Genomic DNA, 18,851 nt, shown 5'->3' with positions numbered 1-18,851 from the left:
CTGACCTAGGGTGAGTTTTAAATAGGGACAATTTTTAACGATTTTAAAGAGCCACAGCTACCAATATTTGGGTTTTAATTGGTTTTTAGTAGGGGAAATTTTTTGTATGATGTTTTAATACGCTGTGAGCCGCCCTGAGTCCCATGGGGAGAAGGGCGGCATATAAATCCTGTTAAATAAATAAATAAAATAAATAAATTAAATAAATGACTTTTTGAAGGAAGTATTTGGGGAAATAAATTGAAAAGCTGTTTTTGAATGGCTAAAGCAGAGACATTTACAAACTTTGTATGCTTTCTGACTGCATACAGGTAGTACTCAAGTTACGACCCCAATTGAGCCCAATTGAGCCCAAAATTTCTGTTGCTAAATGAGACAGTTGTTAAGCGAATTTTGTCCAGTTTTACAACCTTTTTTGCTACAGTTGTTAAGTGAATCACTGCAGTTAATTTTGTAACACAGCTGTTAAGTGAATTTTGCTTGTCATAAGGTTGGAAAAGGTAACACCATGATCCTGGGATACTACAGCCATCATAAGTATGTATCAGTTGGCAAGTGTCTGAATTTCGATCACACGACTGTGGGGATGCTGCAGTGGACATGTGAAAAACTGTCATAAGTCATTTTTTCAGTGCTGCTCTAACTTCGAACAGTCACTAAATGAAATAAATGATTGCACAACCATTTTTCATGAAGAGGCAGCCTCGCCCTGTCTGCTTGAATATTGTTAGCTATTTGTGGATCAGCAGCACTTGTCAGCTTAGGATACAATGATTTCCTGTTTCACTAATCTATAATTACTTTTATTGTTTTTTAGTGTTGGATCCCTTATTCACATCCTCACTGACAACGTATCACCATGAATATGCAATTTTTTATAATTGCTGGTATTTTGGTACACTGTGTGTTCCTGATCTCTATCTTTGACATTTATTTCACCTCTCCTTTGGTCCATGGAATGACTCCTCATCAAATTCTGCTGTCACCACCTGCACAACGCCTAGTACTGTTTGTTGCGGATGGTCTACGTGCAGATTCACTATATGCATTGGATGACAGTGGCAATTCTAATGCTCCTTTCCTTAGGTAACTTCATTTTCCTTCCAATATTTGTTATAATTACTGGTTGTTGAGGGAGAGATGTTTATTATTCCAGCCTAGGTGTTGAAATTAGATCATTTTTGATTTTTATATTTAGGGAGAAAACCCGCAAGAAGTTAACTATGACCAGGGACCCATTTTGTCATAGATTATAATAGTAGCAATTACATAATCACCGTCCTCTCAGTCCAGCCAAGGATTTGCATATTTCCCTATCTCCTCCAGTATATCATGAATGTGTATATCACTCAGTATGTGTTGAAAAACTCATCTGTGGATAATGTTAATTAATTTAAATCATGCTTTGCAGTCAAGTCAGAAAAAAATCCTCTCACCTTTTGAAACTGCCTTTTTCAAGACTCATTTCATATGTAATGCTAGGCTATATTTCTACCTGCGTTTGTTTTTGTCTTAATTTGATCAATGAACCCATCCAGCCTATGTTACTTATAGATTATTTGTCTTTAATGGCACACACTGCATTTAATTAAAAAATGGAAGTATCATTCTGAAGGAGCAGAGACATAGAGCATGCAAAAGGGCTTTAAGTTTAACATTATGCTTGAATTGAATTACTAGCTTACTTGTCTAACTCCTAGATATGGGCATTCTTTTTTTCATCAGCTGAGTCCATGAAATCCAGTGGTGGGATTCAGCCAATTCGCACCACTTCGGCAGAACCGGTAGCTAATTTTTTATTGCCCAGGCCCAGAAAGGACTTCCGGAAGTGGCATCCACAGAGAGAACCGGTTGTTCACATATTTGAATCCCACCACTGATGATATTGTTCCATTTTTTTCATGGCAGCCTAAAGTAGATCCAGCACTTGAAGTGTAAGTGAGCTATGCCATCAGCTTTTTAATTTAGAATATCTTTCTTTCAGGAATATCATAGCTTCAAAAGGCAGTTGGGGAATATCTCATACACGTGTTCCAACAGAATCTAGACCTGGGCATGTTGCACTAATAGCTGGATTTTATGAAGATGTCAGTGCTGTTGCTAGAGGTATGGAACATCCAATTTATTTCAATAAAAAAGAAAAGACTTTCTGTGTCTTTTGCAGCTCCTTTCGCTATATAATGAACATGGGAGATGCTGTGTGTAAATTAGATGGCCAATTTGTGGCAATTTTCTCTGCATCCTATCCTATCCTTTATTATTTTGGAAGACCTCTGATATAAATGGAAATGAGATTGCTGTGTTAAATTGTAGTTTGGTTAGTTATGGTTTATTGGATTATTGTAATCATACTTGGGTAAGCTCATTTTTTGTCATAAAGTATAATGTGGTTTATTTTGTTTTATTTTAGTATATTAAAGAACTACCGGTATGTCTTTGAAATTCATCTATTTAAACTTTTATAAATGGGAATTACTACTTTATAAAATTATGGCAGTATGCCAGCTTTCCATTCTGATAACACAACTTTAAATGCAATCAGGTATTATGAGTTGGAGACTAGTCTTCAACATTTATTATTATATCTAAATGATATTTGCAGCACAATTCTGTGTATGATTACTGAGAAATAAATCATTAGTTTTAGTGGGGTCTGTTCTCAGATAAATCTGAACAAAACTGCAATCCTAACTCATTCTCTCTCTCTCCGTATATGTGTATGAAATGATATATATATGTTGGGAAAGAAGGACTAGTTTTTATTTTCTCATCTTTAGCTCAAGGGTACATAATGCTGATTGTACAACATGTTACTTTATAGTATATGATAACATATTTTTGGTTTAGGGAAGTAAATAGAGTTTGAAACAATGGGTTGTTGGCTTCTTGCTTATAAGTATGCTTTAGTGTGATGTGTGAATGGAGACATATAGAATAAAGTAAAATAACTATCATTTGCTTCTGGTTTCTGAGATTCCTGGCTCATTTTTATGCCTATCTTAGACCTCAAACAAATTCCTGAAAATGCAAGAAGCAGCTTGGGGAAACAAATGGAAAACAAACAAAGCATAGTCCAAAGAATCCAGTATTGTTTTATTTGTTTTAATTGTTTAATAAGCCATAATTAAAACAAGCTGAAACTTTGCATTAGTTTTAGTGGGGTCTGTTCTCAGATAAATCTGAACAAAACTGCAATCCTAACTCATTCTCTCTCTCTCCGTATATGTGTATGAAATGATATATATATGTTGGGAAAGAAGGACTAGTTTTTATTTTCTCATCTTTGGCTCAAGGGTACATAATGCTGATTGATTTGAAAATCTATTATTTCTATGTAGGGAATTTTGAAATATTTTCACATTTTCTATACAAAAATTACAATTAAAATAAGTATGTAACTTGCTAATTAAATGTGATGATGTGGATTTACTTTGCCTAAATGAATATGCTGCCTTTATATCTTTTAACAACTGGAACCAAATCTGACTTTTCTTTTTAAAAATGACTTCAGCAATGCATCTTTTGACTTACAGGATGGAAGGAAAATCCAGTGGAATTTGATTCTATTTTCAATGAAAGTAAATATACCTGGAGCTGGGGAAGTCCAGATATTCTACCTATGTTTGCTAAAGGTGACCTTGTCTTAGTGCTATTGATCATTTATGAAATATTAAAGATTTATAATTAATTGCAATAACCAGAAGTCTTTTGAATGTTCATTTCCTAGAAAAACCCTTTGTAGGACATACAAGTTTGATGGTCATCCTTGACTGATGGCAACATACACCTCTGCACTAAATGTTCTGCTGAAGAACTGTAATTGCAAATACTATTTTTGGATTTTCAGTGAATTTGTCTTCTTACTATTTTAGTCCGTGTATGTTTTTAAAACACTGCCTAGATCAGGGGTATCAGACTGCCGGCCCACAGGCCGGATGCGTCATGCCAAAACCGTGCTCACACCATTGCCGGCAATGGGGAAAAAGTGACACGTCATGTGACATTGCGAATTTGACACCCATGTCCTAGATCATTGGTAGATTTATTTTCCTCAAAAACTCAACAATTTTTCAAAATATATACAGTACTGTGCAAGGGTCTTGGGCTACCATTAGATTTGTTGTAGCAGTGGCATAATGATCATATAATACAGGGGTCTTCAAACTTGGCCCTTTTATGACTTGTGGACTTCAACTCCCAGAATTCCTCAGCCAGGCATGTTGGAATTCTGGAAATTGAAGTCCACAAGTCATAAAAAGGCCAAGTTTGAAGACCCCTGATATAATATTATTCTTTGTGTGATAAGGTCTTTGTTACAAGTCCAAAACTCCTGATGCTAGTTGTTTACATGTTAAATGGAAGGAAAAGTTATTTTTGACTAAATTATCCATGTAAAGTGTGTGAGCAGCTTCTAAGAGTTGGTATGAAATAACTCTATGTACTTTATAGTGAAGCTAAAATGTTTTGAGAAGACTTAGAGAAACTGAGTTAAAAATATAGTTAACCTTTTTCTTCAACTGGAATGTTTGGTTGCAGGTGCTACTGGGGATCATGTTTATACCAATTGCTATAAAGCTGAAAGAGAGGACTTTGCAGCTGAAGATGCCACTATACTGGACACTTGGGTTTTTGACCAGGTTAAGGTGAATAAAAATCTTTGTTTTGCATCCCTATTATATGACTGAGCGATTATAGTTGACAAATTTGTGCTGTGTCTTATATTCCCTGTTTGTATGCGGTTTTTTAAACTGTGGTGCATTTTAAATAAAGTGGGTTTTTAGGTAGTCTTCAGCTATTTAGGACCTTTTTATGTTGGATATTCCTGTCATTTGCTCCAAGGTTTGTACTATAGCGTGACCATATTTCCATCTGAAGAAAGAATTAGAGATTTCTGTGTGAAGAATGCAAACAGATCCGATGTCTTTAAATTATGAATATTTTTATCTTCTGCTTCCTAAATTCTCCTTCAGTATTTTTACTTGGGATTTCTTTTCATTATAAAAGTCAGTGGGAAAAGAATCTGAGGAAAATGGTGAAGATGAGAATAAATGTTAGATACTCGCATCTGTCTAAAAGGTGTTTCAAGGGTTTGTAAGTTGTTTAGGCTTAAGTTATCCTATTGAACATATTATGTGTAGAAATGAATAAAGACCACATTCTACAGAGGAATTTATCTAAATGTCTTCTTTCCAGGTTCTTCTGCGTGATAATTGCTGATACAATAACAAGTTCTAACTTTCTTGTTAGAACAATTTCTGGTGCTCAGTAATTTACTTGGTTTTCTGATCTAGGATTTCTTCAACTTGGCTAAAAACAATGAAACATTGTTTTCTAAACTGCATGAACAAAAAATCATTTTCTTCCTGCACTTATTAGGATTAGATACAAATGGTCATGCTCATCGGCCTCATTCAAGGTAATAATGTATTATTTATATTTTTGAAATATAAGTACAACCAAACTGAACATACCTTTGATTTATAATACCAGTTATTCAATGGATTCAAGAATTGATATTATTTTCAACTTATGATCAAATTGTTTATAGATACAGGTTACAGTATATATAAATGATTATGAATTATGCTGATCCTTTATTGAAAGTGCTGTGTAAAATATGTATAAACATGTATGAGAAGTACAGTATTTATATGGTCTCATTGATGTTCGGCTTTCTTTTTTCTTTCCCTCTTATCGTTCATTCTTTTTCCTATTCTGTTAATAAAGGCATTGTTGCAGAACATATTTGATATAAGTGAGAGAATTAACAATGCGCCTAAATCCTCCACTAAAATTAATTGGATTAAAAGTACATAATTATATTTGAACAATTTCTTTTGTATGTTCTAATTTTCAGTTTTATCTCAACTAGGTTAATTTCTTACAATAATTATATCTATACCAGTGGTGGCGAACCTATAGCACGCGTGCCAGAGTTGGCACGGGGAGCCCTCTCTGTGGGCACGTGCCATCACCCCAGCACACGTGGTCTCTAAAAGTTTGCCATCACTGGCCTAAGGCCAGCCAGCCTGGAGCCGCCATTGGGGAGCCCACCATCCCACCCGCCAGAGACCCCCTGGATCTCCCCCAACCCTGCCCGGCTCCCTCAGGTGTCCCTCCCCATAAGCAACATCGAGGTGGCCATGCCCACCCAGTCTGCCAAGACTACTGCAGCCACACCCACCCAGTCTGCCACGCCCACTGTAGCTGCACCCGCCGAGTGGGCCACACCCACCCAGCACCCGGCGATACATAAGTGGGTTTTGGGTTGCAGTTTGGGCACTCGGTCTCTAAAAGGTTCGCCATCACTGATCTATACCAAGTGAAAGATAAATTTATGTCTCTGGAAAAATGGGTTAACTCATATATGTAAAAGTTGTAGTTTAGAGAGTTTGTTAACACCTTTTACCATAAGCTTTCCAAAGTTTGTGGGAAAGCTTTAAGCTTCTTAATAATTCTCACATTAAGAAACTTGATGTATTAGACAAGTGAGGTATTGCAAACATCTTATGACAGAGCATGAAAAAGAATGGGGCAAAAATTGCTATTGAGGAAAAGACCAGTTTGATAAGCGTGGCTTCCTCTGCCTTAATAATAAATGTTATTTATTTGTTTGGCTGATGGAAGGACTGTGGCATTCTATGTTTAAAATAAGCGTTAATGCCTTGTACAAAAATTAAACAATAATGTCATAGTAACTTCAAAGACAGAATAAAGTGAAGGAAAAGAAAAATGTTTAAACTGGATTATATAGGCAGCTAGAATGTTTTCCTGCAGAAGTCATTCCTTAATCATCAAATTCTGCCATGGCAATTCCCATGAAGTGGAATCAGCGTGTTTTAATTGGAAGGCCATGTAATTTATTTAATAATAAATCAAGGAAGCAAGCTATGGCATGTTAGTTTGATGTTTTCTTTTAAAATTCTTACCGTAGTTTCTTTTGAGAATTAGAAGTCTCTTCTAAGCGTAATACAGGCTAACACCATTACATTCTGAAAGTGCCCATGAAAAAAGGGCAGCTTTAGACTTTCGTCTAAATAAATTATTGCATTTTGATTCTTTTGATCATTTATTATACAGTATCATATTTAAAAATTAAATGATTCAAGTGCTTTAAATTCAGTTCTGTAATTGGATGTGTGAAGAAATGAATATTGTAAAAAATAAGCTAAACAGAGGATATTTTAATACTTTTATTGCTATGGTTCTGTTTTTAAATCTTATGCAAATGTACTTCTAGATTCATAATTACAGTATTTTGCTTTTCTGTAGGGAATATAAGAACAATATCAGGAAAGTTGATGAAGGTGTACAAGAAATTGTTTCATTGGTTGAGAACTTCTATGGAAATGATGGCAACACAGCATTTATCTTAACTTCTGACCATGGAATGACAGATTGGGGTGAGATTTTGTTTCAGAACACTATAAAAGTTCAGCTCAGAAAAAATTTGTCCATTGTGGTATTCCATATTTTCCTTTCTTTATTCATAACACAAAGCAGTATTTTCTTTACATAAAGTTAATTATATTTTGGAATTTAAAAAAATCTAGAAATGTGTTATTTAGAAGATGTATAAATAGAAATGTGTTATTTAGAAGATGTATAAATAGAATAAATATTACAGATGCAGAGGAATACAGGTAGTCCTTGACTTATGACCACAATTGAGCTCAAAATTTCCATTGCTAAGCAAGACCGTTGTTAAGTGAGTTTTGCCTTATTTTATGACCTTTCTAGCCACAGTTGTTAAGTAAATTACTGCAGTTGTTAAGCTAGTAACTTGGTTGTTAAGTGAATCTGGTGTCCCCATTGACTTTGTTTGTCAGAAGGTCGCAAAAGGTGATCGCATGATCCTGGGACACTGCAACTGTCATTAATAAATGCCAGTTGCCAAGTGTCCAAAATTTGATCATGTGATCATGGAGATGCTGCAAAAGTCGTAAATGTGAAAAATAGTCGGAAGTCACTTTTTTCAGCGCTGTTAACTTCGAACAGTCACTAATGAATGGTTATAAGTCGAGGACCGCTTGTGGAAATATAAGCAAGCATGGCTATATTCTCAGCCATATCAGTCTTATGTTAGAAGCAGCCTAACAGGAGAGATACATCTGAAGCCATCCTTTCACAACTGTTCCATCCATTTTTAAACTTGGAAAAAATTATTAAAGGAGTCTTTAGGGTATCTCAGGGTTTACAATGGACAAAGCATATATGTTATCTGCAGATTTGGTTGTGGATGTATATTCATATCTCTTAGCCTAATTTCAAGCAATTAGTTCAGATAGCCAGCAAAAGTAATCAGCTGATTAGTTGGTATTCTGGAGCTTGTTGTGGGAAGTGAAAGAGAGAGGAACAAAAAGCTATCATAAGGAGAAAAAAAAAACCAGTGTCAGGGAAAAGGGGGAAGCTATTTATTTTTAAATATCCACATCCTCCGCCCTGCATGATGAGGCTTCAATAGATCACTTTGTTAGGAATGCAGTCTTTGACCAAAAAAAGGATTACTTGTCACTGACTTAGAGACATTTCAGCAATAACACCTTAGATGTTTTGCTTGAGACTGAAAAAGACTGAATTTCAATTTAGATGTGACTAAGTTACAAATAATAAATGAAAGCAAATTTTATTGGGATTAGGAACAAAAGACCGGAAGCATAGATTTTGGTAGGTGGTTTAAAAGGAGAAGAAAAACAGCAAGATCATATAGGATGGGTTGACGAATGGCCATCATGGTTAATGGAGAGAAATGCAGGAGCAAAATATAAAAGGGACTTCAGAATGATGTTCAAGCTAAGGAATGAGAAGAGAAAACTGGCAGAGTCATTTTAAGAAGATGAGAGATTTTGAGTTACTGAAAGTGATAAAAATTGGAGTGACAATTATGCCTGATAAGATAAATGAGCAAACAGTATGTTGGAGAAGAGTTGACTAAGCTTTTGTTATATAAAGAAATGAAGTATCTGAGGCATCTGTAGGAATTTGAGTAAACCTTAGTTTGGGGTTGTTGATTGGGTAGTTGTAAATACATAGAAATGCTTTAAGAATATATAATTGAAAATCCATATTGGGGCAACCCTTCAGAAGCCCAAGGACCATTATAGGTAAATTATGAGGCAAAAGGGGGAGTTGCATGAGGAAGTAGTTTAAAGAACATTGAAACTGCAGATTGCCCTCTAGATGAGTAGACGAGAGAAATGGTATTCAAAAGCCAGCTTTTTAAATAATAATAATAATAATAAAATGACTTTGACTTGGTTCTCTCTGTGTGTTTAGGGACTCATGGGGCAAGTCATCCATCAGAAACATTAACACCCCTAGTTGCTTGGGGAGCAGGAATCAAATATCCTCAGACAGTTACCTCACAGCAGTATGAAGATACATTTTTAAAAGGTAAATTCAACTATTTGTGTAACACCTGTAATTACCATTATTATACATATATTACAAAAAAGACAGTTTTTAGTGTTATTAGCTGCTGCTAGTGTTGTTACGTTGATAAAATCCTCATTAAATGAATGAGGAATCAAAATTTACTAGAAGCCATTAAGTTGTTTCATGGCTTCTGAATGATATGAATTCTCTCACTGCTAAAAATATGTTTCTCATAGTCATAATACAAATCCTCCTTTTCAGAAAATAAATTTTACTTGAAACTTTTGATTTGTGGGCCTGATTTTATGAGATGGGTGTAGATTTTAAACTAGGCTAGTTTGGTCCTTTGTCATCTTTAATCAAACCTAATTAAATAGTTTGATGCATTTAAATTAATTCTAAATTACCAGATCTTCAGATAGCTTTAATTTTTCTTCATGATGTCTGATATCCTCAGGAATCCTGTTTCCCACATTTAATCTTCACTTTTTTCATATTGTTTAACATGCCTCTGTGAGTATGAATCATTCTTATTTCCAAGGCCAATTTTCCTAGATTGGAAATGTGAGGGTTAATTAAGCTTAAAATTAACTGCATAGTGTAATAATCCAAGATAAAAATAGGCGTATCCTCTAGTGCTTAAAAGGGCTCATTAAATGAAATGCTAAGATGGGCCTAACATTAACCAAGTGTAAGAAATTATTCATGGATGCTGTACTCATTAACAGAACTGATTATGTCCAACCAAGTATTCAGGTCATCTTTGTAATGCTGGTAATGTTTTTGGAACTAATAAAATAATAAAAATGAACATAGCAGGCATATAGTTCTAAATAGAATTTTATCCACTATTTCTGGGGTGGGGGAAAAGTACCGTAATCTTTGCTACAGAGACTATTGGCTGTAATCTGGATTTGGACAATGAACCACAGAACTATGGCCACATTGGTCAAAGAAAAATGCATGAAACTCTCTGCCTTAACTGTTTCTGGAATTATTTCCCAGTAAATTTTATTTTATTTAGTAAATTTATGTGGCTGTCCATCTCACTTGAAGTAGATTACTTATATGTAAAACTAATCAGTGATTTATCGAGCTATAGCTGTCCATCCAAAAGAGTCTTAGATATTCTGTTGTATAGCTTTGCTTTTGTGATTCTTTAGATTTGGATTAGAGAGTTTGGGGTGGCTTTGAGTAAATTTCTTAATACTATATTCTGCAGCTCAAGCACAAATATATTTGAATATGAAGAAAAAGGTTATCAGAAGAATAAGTTTATAACTGCTAAGTATCAAAAGAGTTATTATTTTTCCCTCATAAATTATCATTCTTTTTTCCTCACTTACAGAATGGAAGCTGGAGATGTGGAAGCGCCAGGATGTGAATCAGGTATCGGATTGCTTCAAACTCACTGTTTTTTTTATTACTTTATTTTAAGATGGTAGAATGAAACATAATTATGGTAATAAGTTATATTAACAGGGACAATCCCGTCTGCTTCCAGTTTTTTTTGTCTGTCTTTCTGTCTGTCTATCTGTTTATCTCGTTAGTTCATTCTCTGATTGCTGTTTTATTCATTGTTTATAGCCAAAATTTGAAATGGGTTTACCTGCTGATAGTATAAACATGGGTCATAGGTCAAGAACTGCACTATAGTGGGAATATTATATATGTAATACCCTTCCTGGTTTCTAAAGCAACATTACTTGCCCATCTATTGTTAACAATATGGAGACAATTTTGTTTGCAGATCATTTTTTCTCAATGTTCTGTTGACACAGGTTGAATTCTTAAGAATTATACAGGATATAAGTTCCTGTCCATTAAACATGGAAACCTTTTTTTTAATTATCTGAAATGATGCCATGTATATAAAACTGTTTCATGAAAATACATCATAGAAGGGACTTCTGCTTTTAATTGTACTTTAGTATACATTCAAAGGGAGACTTTTTTCTGCTTGTAGGCTGACATTGCACCACTGATGGCTTCTCTCATTGGAGTTCCTTTTCCCCTGAACTCAGTGGTAAGATAATATGCTATTTTTTTTTCTCAGCATAAAATGACTAGCATTGGAATTTGTCTATATGAAATATTTTAGAAGAAGGCGAGAAAGACCTTATTTTTTTAAGTAGAGCAAACTGTCTTTCTGTCCCAGCACTTTTGCTAACTGCAGTCAATTTTTACCTCCTTCCATTGAGGGATTGTTATCTATTTTTTTGGGGGGGGGGGAAGCTCTGTGGGATTACAGCTTTTGCTGCTCATAATAACCCTGCCAATTTTAAGTCTGATTCAGTCTTACTGTTTCATCTATGTTACCATATCTTTGGATCTTTTACCTATTAGTCAACTTGAATACTGTTCCTGGGATCAAGGAATTGAGAAGAAATATTCTGTGATGCAATGGGGAAAGTGTTGAACCAGGACTGGGAAAAGCCAAGTTCAAGTCTTCTCTTGGCCATAGAAGCTCACTGAGTGAATTTGGCCAATCATTATCTTTATAACCTACTTCATGGGCTTGTTGTTTTAAGGCAGGGGTCTCAAACTGGGCCCTTTTATGACTTGTGGACTTCAACTCCCAGAATTCCTCAGCCGGCGTGCCTGGCTGAGGAATTCTGGGAGTTAAAGTCCACAAGTCATAAAAGGGCCCAGTTTGAAGACCCCTGTTTTAAGGAAAAGGAAAGATTTTAGAGAAGCAGGTGTAAATTTAACAGGTAAATAAAAAAAATAATCCATACTTTTTTGAGAAATTATAAAAAGTTGGTTTATATTGCCTTTGGAGAAACCTTAGTCAGAGGCCACCTCCTCTGTCTCACAATGGGCTAGCTATACCCATTCATTTTTGGAAGTTGTCTAAAGGAGTTGGCCTCACATAGCGTTGTGTGGAGAGTTTGTTTTACTTCAGTGTGCATGGAGAGTTCCTCTTCAAAGCTGGCATTTGCACTGCTGTTAGGAGAAGGTGTGTATTGATTCATTGTGAATAATATGGTTTTCTAATTCTGAAGATACTTTATGTACTGTAGCAGGTCCTAGTTTTTAGTAAAAATACTTGCTTTTCTAGCCATGGATTATGCTGCTAAATATTAATTCTGTTTTTTTGCCCCCCAGGGCGTTTTACCTCTTGAATACTTGAATAATACTGTCCGTTTTAAGGCAGAGAGCATGTTTACCAACGCTGTTCAGATTCTTGAACAATTTAAGGTACATAAGCTATTGCTCAAATGTATAAACTGCACATTCATATGAATATATCCAATAGAAACATCAAATTGTCAAGGTAGAAATGGAAACAACATAGCAAGTTATATAATTTAGTATGATAGTAGAATTATTGCTAAATAAAAAAACAGTGGTATTATGGAAAAACTAGCTTAAATCCTTAAAACTTCTTTTTTTTTTTTTACTGGGACAGCCAATATTTTCTATTGTCTTAAAAAAAAATCTAAATGTTTTGTGGAACTTGTTTATTAAAACAGAATTTAATTCCTATGGATCGAACTTTCATAACTGGTGTGAATTGATGTCATTGAAAGCAGTGCATTCTAATCGAGGTGTACAATTGCTCCGATAATTCAATTCTGATGTTATTAGGACTGGCATACCTCCTGTTCGAACTACTAGAAGATGATTTAGGAATCGAGGTTTAAATTTCTGTTGTCACTATTTACTGCTTCCCGATACACAAAATGGACTTTAGATCTTTAAGCTGCTTGACAGCAAGATACTTCTCCAGTGTGAAAATCTAGTAATTAATATTATAATGGAAGCCTTGCCTAAAATCGGGAAATAAATCCTAAGTCAGTTTTGGAAATCATTCGCTAAAGAGGGCTGCCTTGCTCCCTCTTAATTGCTTTTTATCCATGTTGCAAATACTTGAATTTTGAATGGGTTTTGAGGAATAAATTGTTCTCTGTGAACCTCTTTTACTACTGATAATTTTGATATTTATGATATATGTTACTAATTTATTAATTTTTAATTTTTTTTTTACATATAAATGGTATTTATCTACGATTACTGGTAGTAGTTACTTTCAATTCTTTAAGCGCGAAAGCATATCATTTAAAAAAAAATTAAGCACTTGTAATTTCCAATTTCATATGTTGATTTATGAGTCTGCAATTTTATTACATTGACTTATTAGGATAAATCAAGTAGTTTCCAGGAAGATAGGGAGAAGTTATATAATTTTGGATGCATATATGTTTTATTCTTTTATTTTATTCTTTTAAAGTGTCCCTTTTTTGGCACCTGGAGTTATGAGACTTTGGTTTAGGTCTAGAAAATTATCAGTAGCTTATAAATTCCTAAAAGTGATGCTGAATCTGATGCTTACTTAAGATTAACAATCTTCTCTTACTGCTATTTCATTTAACAGCAGTTTATTTACTGTTTATTTATGTATTTTTTTACTAATTATTTCTTCAATATATAGTCCTAAGCCAAAATAATATACATATCATTGCAACCTCAAATCAGACAATCTGTGGGGGAGAAAAATTGATTTATAATCAAACAATGGAAGAGATCTGCTGGGGAAGAACAAAATGAAGACCATACTGTTTGTTTTAGTCATTCAATCTATACAAAACTACTTTGTTAACAATGCTGGCTATTTTTTCTTTTGTGTTCAGGTTAAGATGGCTCAGAAGAAGAAAACTACATTATCATTCTTGTTTTCGCCATTCAAGTAAGTACATGTTCCACTCTTAGAACATATCTTTTAAACCAGTCATAAAGAAATTTTCTGAATGTTATTCTGAGACTAAGTTATTCAGATAAATGAAACTTGGACAAGATTAATATAGTATTTGAGGGATCAAAAAAATAGAACACACAATTTAAAATCAGAGCCCTAGCTGAATTTCTTTCTAAACATAATTGAAAGGGAAAGTAAAGCTGTGATACAATTTAAATGCTAGAAAGAGTCTGCTTGACTGCTAATTAATTTGCCCAACTAGACCCTTCCCAATATTTAATGTTTAGACAAGAGCAGCGAGCTTGGGGATTTATAAACCAGGCTTAAAACAAAGTAATTACAAAACTATAAAAAAGTAAATAAACACAGGATTTTGTTACTATTAATATATTACTCAGGATTTATACACTGCTCAAAATTACAGAGCTTTTACTATAGCTTAAATAACTCTTGACAAAAAAAATCTTATAAATCAGGGATATTTGTAGCTTAGCAGTGTCTGACATGCCACGGGTGGTTGGTTGGTTGGTTATTCATTTATTTATTCATTTATAAAATTTATAGGCCACCCATCTTACCTCAAGGTAATTCTGGACGGCTTACAATCATTTAATGGTGATCAATATTTCACTGTAGTGTTTCAGAGACAATAGCTTGTTATTTGATAGAGATGAGAACTTTCCTAACTCTTTCTCTCTTTTAACAACACTAGTTCTCTGGGCTTTAGGACTGAGCAATAAATCTTAATTGTGTCTTCTCCTTGATAGTTACGGTAGATAAAGAACCAAATCTTTAAATAGCCATTCATTATTTTTATTTGGAACAACCAATGGCTTAATTCATTTTTCTGCATCCTTTGCCTCATAACAAATTTAGAATATTTGTTCTAAAAAAAAGATATATGCACTGGCTGAAGACATTACAAATCACATTTTTCCTCCCTCTAGTCTTTAATTGAATCCGAAATAAATTTAAGTGCAAAATAGAGAAATATGCAAGTAGACCTACTGTTTTTTTTCTGAATCTTTTAAAAATATTTTTGTTATCATGAGGTATTTAAAGAGTTTGAATCATTATGAATACCTAGAATTTAATTTCCTGTCCAAAGAAAATAATTTTTATCTTTAAGCTTAGGCATTTGCTCTTTTCTTTGATACTGCATGTTAAATTTTAGTTTTTACTTATTTATTATAATTCATGCATATTCATTTTGCTACCTAAATGCTAAATTGTGGCTGTATGTTAACTACAACAGAATCCATTTTGATTTCTAAAAGGATCTACTTATTTCAAACTTTAATATAAAATTTCATTTAAAATACTTTGAAGTGGAAATAGTTAATACATCTTCACATATGAATGTGAATAATACATATAAAACAAAATACAACACTTTTAATATTGTGACCTGAAACAATATGGAGCAATGTGGCTTAATCCTAAACAAAATTAAATTAAAAATAACAAGTGATAGCAAGAAATTTGAGGTCCCCTGCTGTCAAATTCATTATATTAGTAAATCTTTGGCAATTATGGGCACGAAAATGACCTCTGTAGAAATGGTGCATCTAAAAATAGTGATGGCAAACATTGACATTTCATAATCTTTATTGCAGACTTGAGTTCTGGGCTATGGAGATTTTTTTCTAATGGAAGACAATTATGTAAGAGAAATAATAATTTTGTCAGTTATGCTCCTCATAGGAATCTATTGCATCTCATAAAGGACAGTTTACAAAGCATTGTGCAATGAACATTGTTGTTTAATCTCATAATTAATTGTCTACACATTGTAACTTATATTTTGGAAACTAAGCAGCTTCTGCTCAGCAGAGTTGTTAAGCCAGTTTCAAAGATTATGACCATTGCATACAAGTTCAGTGACCTGAAAGATTTAGTTAGCATTAGTCCCAATGAGCCAGATTAATCATATTATTAATATATGCAATTACTAATAAGACATTCCGCTCTATAAAATAATATGGTGTATAATATGATGTATAATGTTCTGTTTTATATACTTTATTTTTGTAAAACATGATTCTTTTGAATAGTCCCCCCAGGCTATTTCTCCAGAAACTTTTGTTTGGGCAGTAGCAAATCTGTTTGCTAAAAGTTCTTCAGAGATAATTTAATTTTTTTTATTAAAAGTAATTATTGATAAGTACGTTTTTACTAGGCACTGATTTATCAATAAGAATACTGCAAACTGGTTCAGGTTTTTTTAAAAAATATTTAAAGTTGTGCTTTTTATTCCCAAAACAGTAATAAAACTGAAATGCTGAAACATTCTGTCTTGCACAGGTCTCTCTCTGAATCAGAGCAAATTGATATTCTGAGAAAAACAAGGCTATCTATTCAACAGGAGAAATATGAGGAAGCTGTAAGTAAAACTATCCAATGAGCCTATTTCCTTTGGTTTTTTGTGTGAAAATTTAAAAATATATTTGTTATATTTATAACTTAATGATGCTACTGTTTTTCTTTTTGATCCATTATCTAATGCTGTAAATGATACTTTTATAATGTGTAAGCATACATGTAATCTCAGATCTAGTCTTATAAAAGCATCTGTCTTCCATTTAGGAAAGCTTTGCCCCTATTGTAATTCTTTGTTAAGAGCAATATAATTTAATTGGTTATACTTTGAATCTGTCATACTGGGTCTTCTTTAACATTTATAAGAATTCCCCTTGACAGCTTGTTACAGATAGTCTTCATTTAGTGACCACAGTTGGGACTGATAATTCAGTTATTAAGTGAAACAGTTTTCATTTACAGTAAATCTTGCGATGTACAAAAACAAATCAAGGATAATGCAGATGATAAAACTATATGAAAGATCCAGCATGAAAATATTTGATTGCTGTTCTTTTTTTCTTTTTCAGACATCTCTTTGTAGAAAGCTGATTAATCTTGCTTTAGATGGGCTCTCTTATTACCATACGTATGACAGATTTTTCCTTGGCATGAGTATCACCATGGGTTTTATAGGATGGACATTTTATGTAATTCTGATTATAGTAAAATCAGACATAAGCATGACCAAGAGTATATCAAAGAATAAGGTATGTTTGTGGTTTGGCATGCATGATAGCTTAACTCCATAAGTGAACTTATTTGTCTACAGAAATTAAGTGCTGGAATTTTTGGCATATCAAAAAATCTATAAAATGTTTGTAGAAAAATCCATAAAATGCTTTTTAAAAATGGAAATTTTGGAAATGTAAATCTGCCATGAAAGAAGTTCCTTTTTAGGTTTCCTTAAAATATATTGAGAATTGAATTACATTTTATAACCTACTGAATATTTCGATCAGAAATGGGGAATCCTCCAGAGATTGCTGAATTCACAACAATCTTGTTTTACTGTCCGTAGTTCAACATTTGGATGGCTGTAGGGTCCCCATCATTGCTTCAAGTACAAAAATGTATTTATAAAAAAATCATCCGAAAAGAAATTCACTAATTCATATGAAGATCATATAGAGCTGATAAAAGTGTATGTTTTGTATATGAGTGCCCACATGTGACTGTGCATTTATTGCCCCTTTTATTTGAGGAATTTAGGTTTGTATTAGTGAAAGAGCATTTACTCTTATTTCTGTATGGTGGAAGCAAACGGAGTTTGCTAGGGAAAAGAGGAAGCTTTAGTTCTTTGACTTTGCAGGGAAAATAATCTTGGTAAATCTTCTGATTTGCATCTAGGAGCAGGTAGATAAATGATTATTGAGCCCTGCTGTTGAAAGATGATGGCTTAGCCTGCGTGGATTACACTGAGTTGCTTTTTATATTTGCTGGTGAATATTCAGAAATGTTTAAGTAGATAACTTATACAATGTTTACAATAATCAAATAGTATTAACATTTCTATTTTCAGGTGCCTGACAAATTTTTCCAGTATATCTTTGCAGCTATTGGAGTTTTGATAGCCTTTTTTCTCTTCATTCAAAGCTTGCCTTGGACCTACTACATATATTGCCTATTACCAGTTCCTGTATGGTATGCAGTTTTAAAAGAGTAAGGTTTTAAAAATAAATGAACAAGTGTCTGTCTCTGTCTGTCTGTCTCTGTCTCTGTCTCTGTCTCTGTCTCTCTGTCTCTCTCTCTCTCTCTCTCTTTCTTTCTCTTTCTCTCTCTGTGTATGTGTGTGTAAAGTGTGGGGGAATGTATCCATGTTCCTAGATTTGGAGCCATTTGGGTTTTCTCCTTTCATTAAAACACTTCACATCAGTATGTGCTGCTTTCAAAATGCAAGGTTAGTATGTGAAGTGATGGATGCTAGGGTTTCTGTGTGAGGTTTTAAAAAATGCATATTTATAGTAGATTCACATGGACTTTTACTAGCAAGAAGATGAAAGAAAGGGATGGTTGACATCTGAAGCAGCAGGAAGATAGACTGGTAGTTCCATAACATCTGATCTTGAGTCTCACTGTGTGCCCTTCAAAAGTTAGGGATGCTAACTTTACTTCAGAATATGCGGCGAACTAAGAGTAATTGCATCCTCTGTGGGTTAGCAAAATGATTGTGCTATCTAACTGCTGAAGGTTTTTTTCCTGACTCATTTTAGAAATAATGATTTTTTTTGTGCATTCCGTGACAAGCTGACGTACTAAGTTGTGTTTCAATTTTATGAAATGTATTTTTGAGAATATTTATATTTCAAATTTTTTATTAATTTTCAAATAAACAAACAAGTTACAGATATGGTATACATTAATAAACACAAGAAAGAACCCCCATATTATGTATCTATTCAGAGATGCTCAGCAGCCC

The 18,851-nt window shown here is 33.7% G+C and overlaps 1 protein-coding gene across 1 annotated transcript in view; it reads left to right on the top strand.

Annotated features, from left to right (window-relative positions):
• PIGN (phosphatidylinositol glycan anchor biosynthesis class N) overlaps window positions 1-18,851 on the top strand; it is a 64,355-nt gene that overhangs the window by 10,299 nt on the left and 35,205 nt on the right. Inside the window, exons 2-15 of the mRNA XM_015811509.1 lie at window positions 818-1,086; window positions 1,985-2,106; window positions 3,534-3,632; window positions 4,537-4,643; window positions 5,292-5,416; window positions 7,273-7,403; window positions 9,277-9,393; window positions 10,724-10,764; window positions 11,342-11,401; window positions 12,484-12,576; window positions 14,010-14,065; window positions 16,379-16,457; window positions 16,963-17,142; window positions 17,955-18,094. Coding sequence (XP_015666995.1) covers window positions 860-1,086; window positions 1,985-2,106; window positions 3,534-3,632; window positions 4,537-4,643; window positions 5,292-5,416; window positions 7,273-7,403; window positions 9,277-9,393; window positions 10,724-10,764; window positions 11,342-11,401; window positions 12,484-12,576; window positions 14,010-14,065; window positions 16,379-16,457; window positions 16,963-17,142; window positions 17,955-18,094 — 1,577 coding nt within the window. The 5' untranslated portion in view covers window positions 818-859. The remainder of the gene's footprint in view (window positions 1-817; window positions 1,087-1,984; window positions 2,107-3,533; window positions 3,633-4,536; window positions 4,644-5,291; window positions 5,417-7,272; window positions 7,404-9,276; window positions 9,394-10,723; window positions 10,765-11,341; window positions 11,402-12,483; window positions 12,577-14,009; window positions 14,066-16,378; window positions 16,458-16,962; window positions 17,143-17,954; window positions 18,095-18,851) is intronic.

The sequence above is a fragment of the Protobothrops mucrosquamatus genome, unplaced genomic scaffold, assembly GCF_001527695.2.
Source record: "Protobothrops mucrosquamatus isolate PMUCROS unplaced genomic scaffold, P.Mucros_1.0 scaffold43, whole genome shotgun sequence".
NCBI classification, from domain to species: Eukaryota; Metazoa; Chordata; class Lepidosauria; order Squamata; family Viperidae; genus Protobothrops; species Protobothrops mucrosquamatus.
This window is presented reverse-complemented; position numbering and strand designations above follow the sequence as displayed.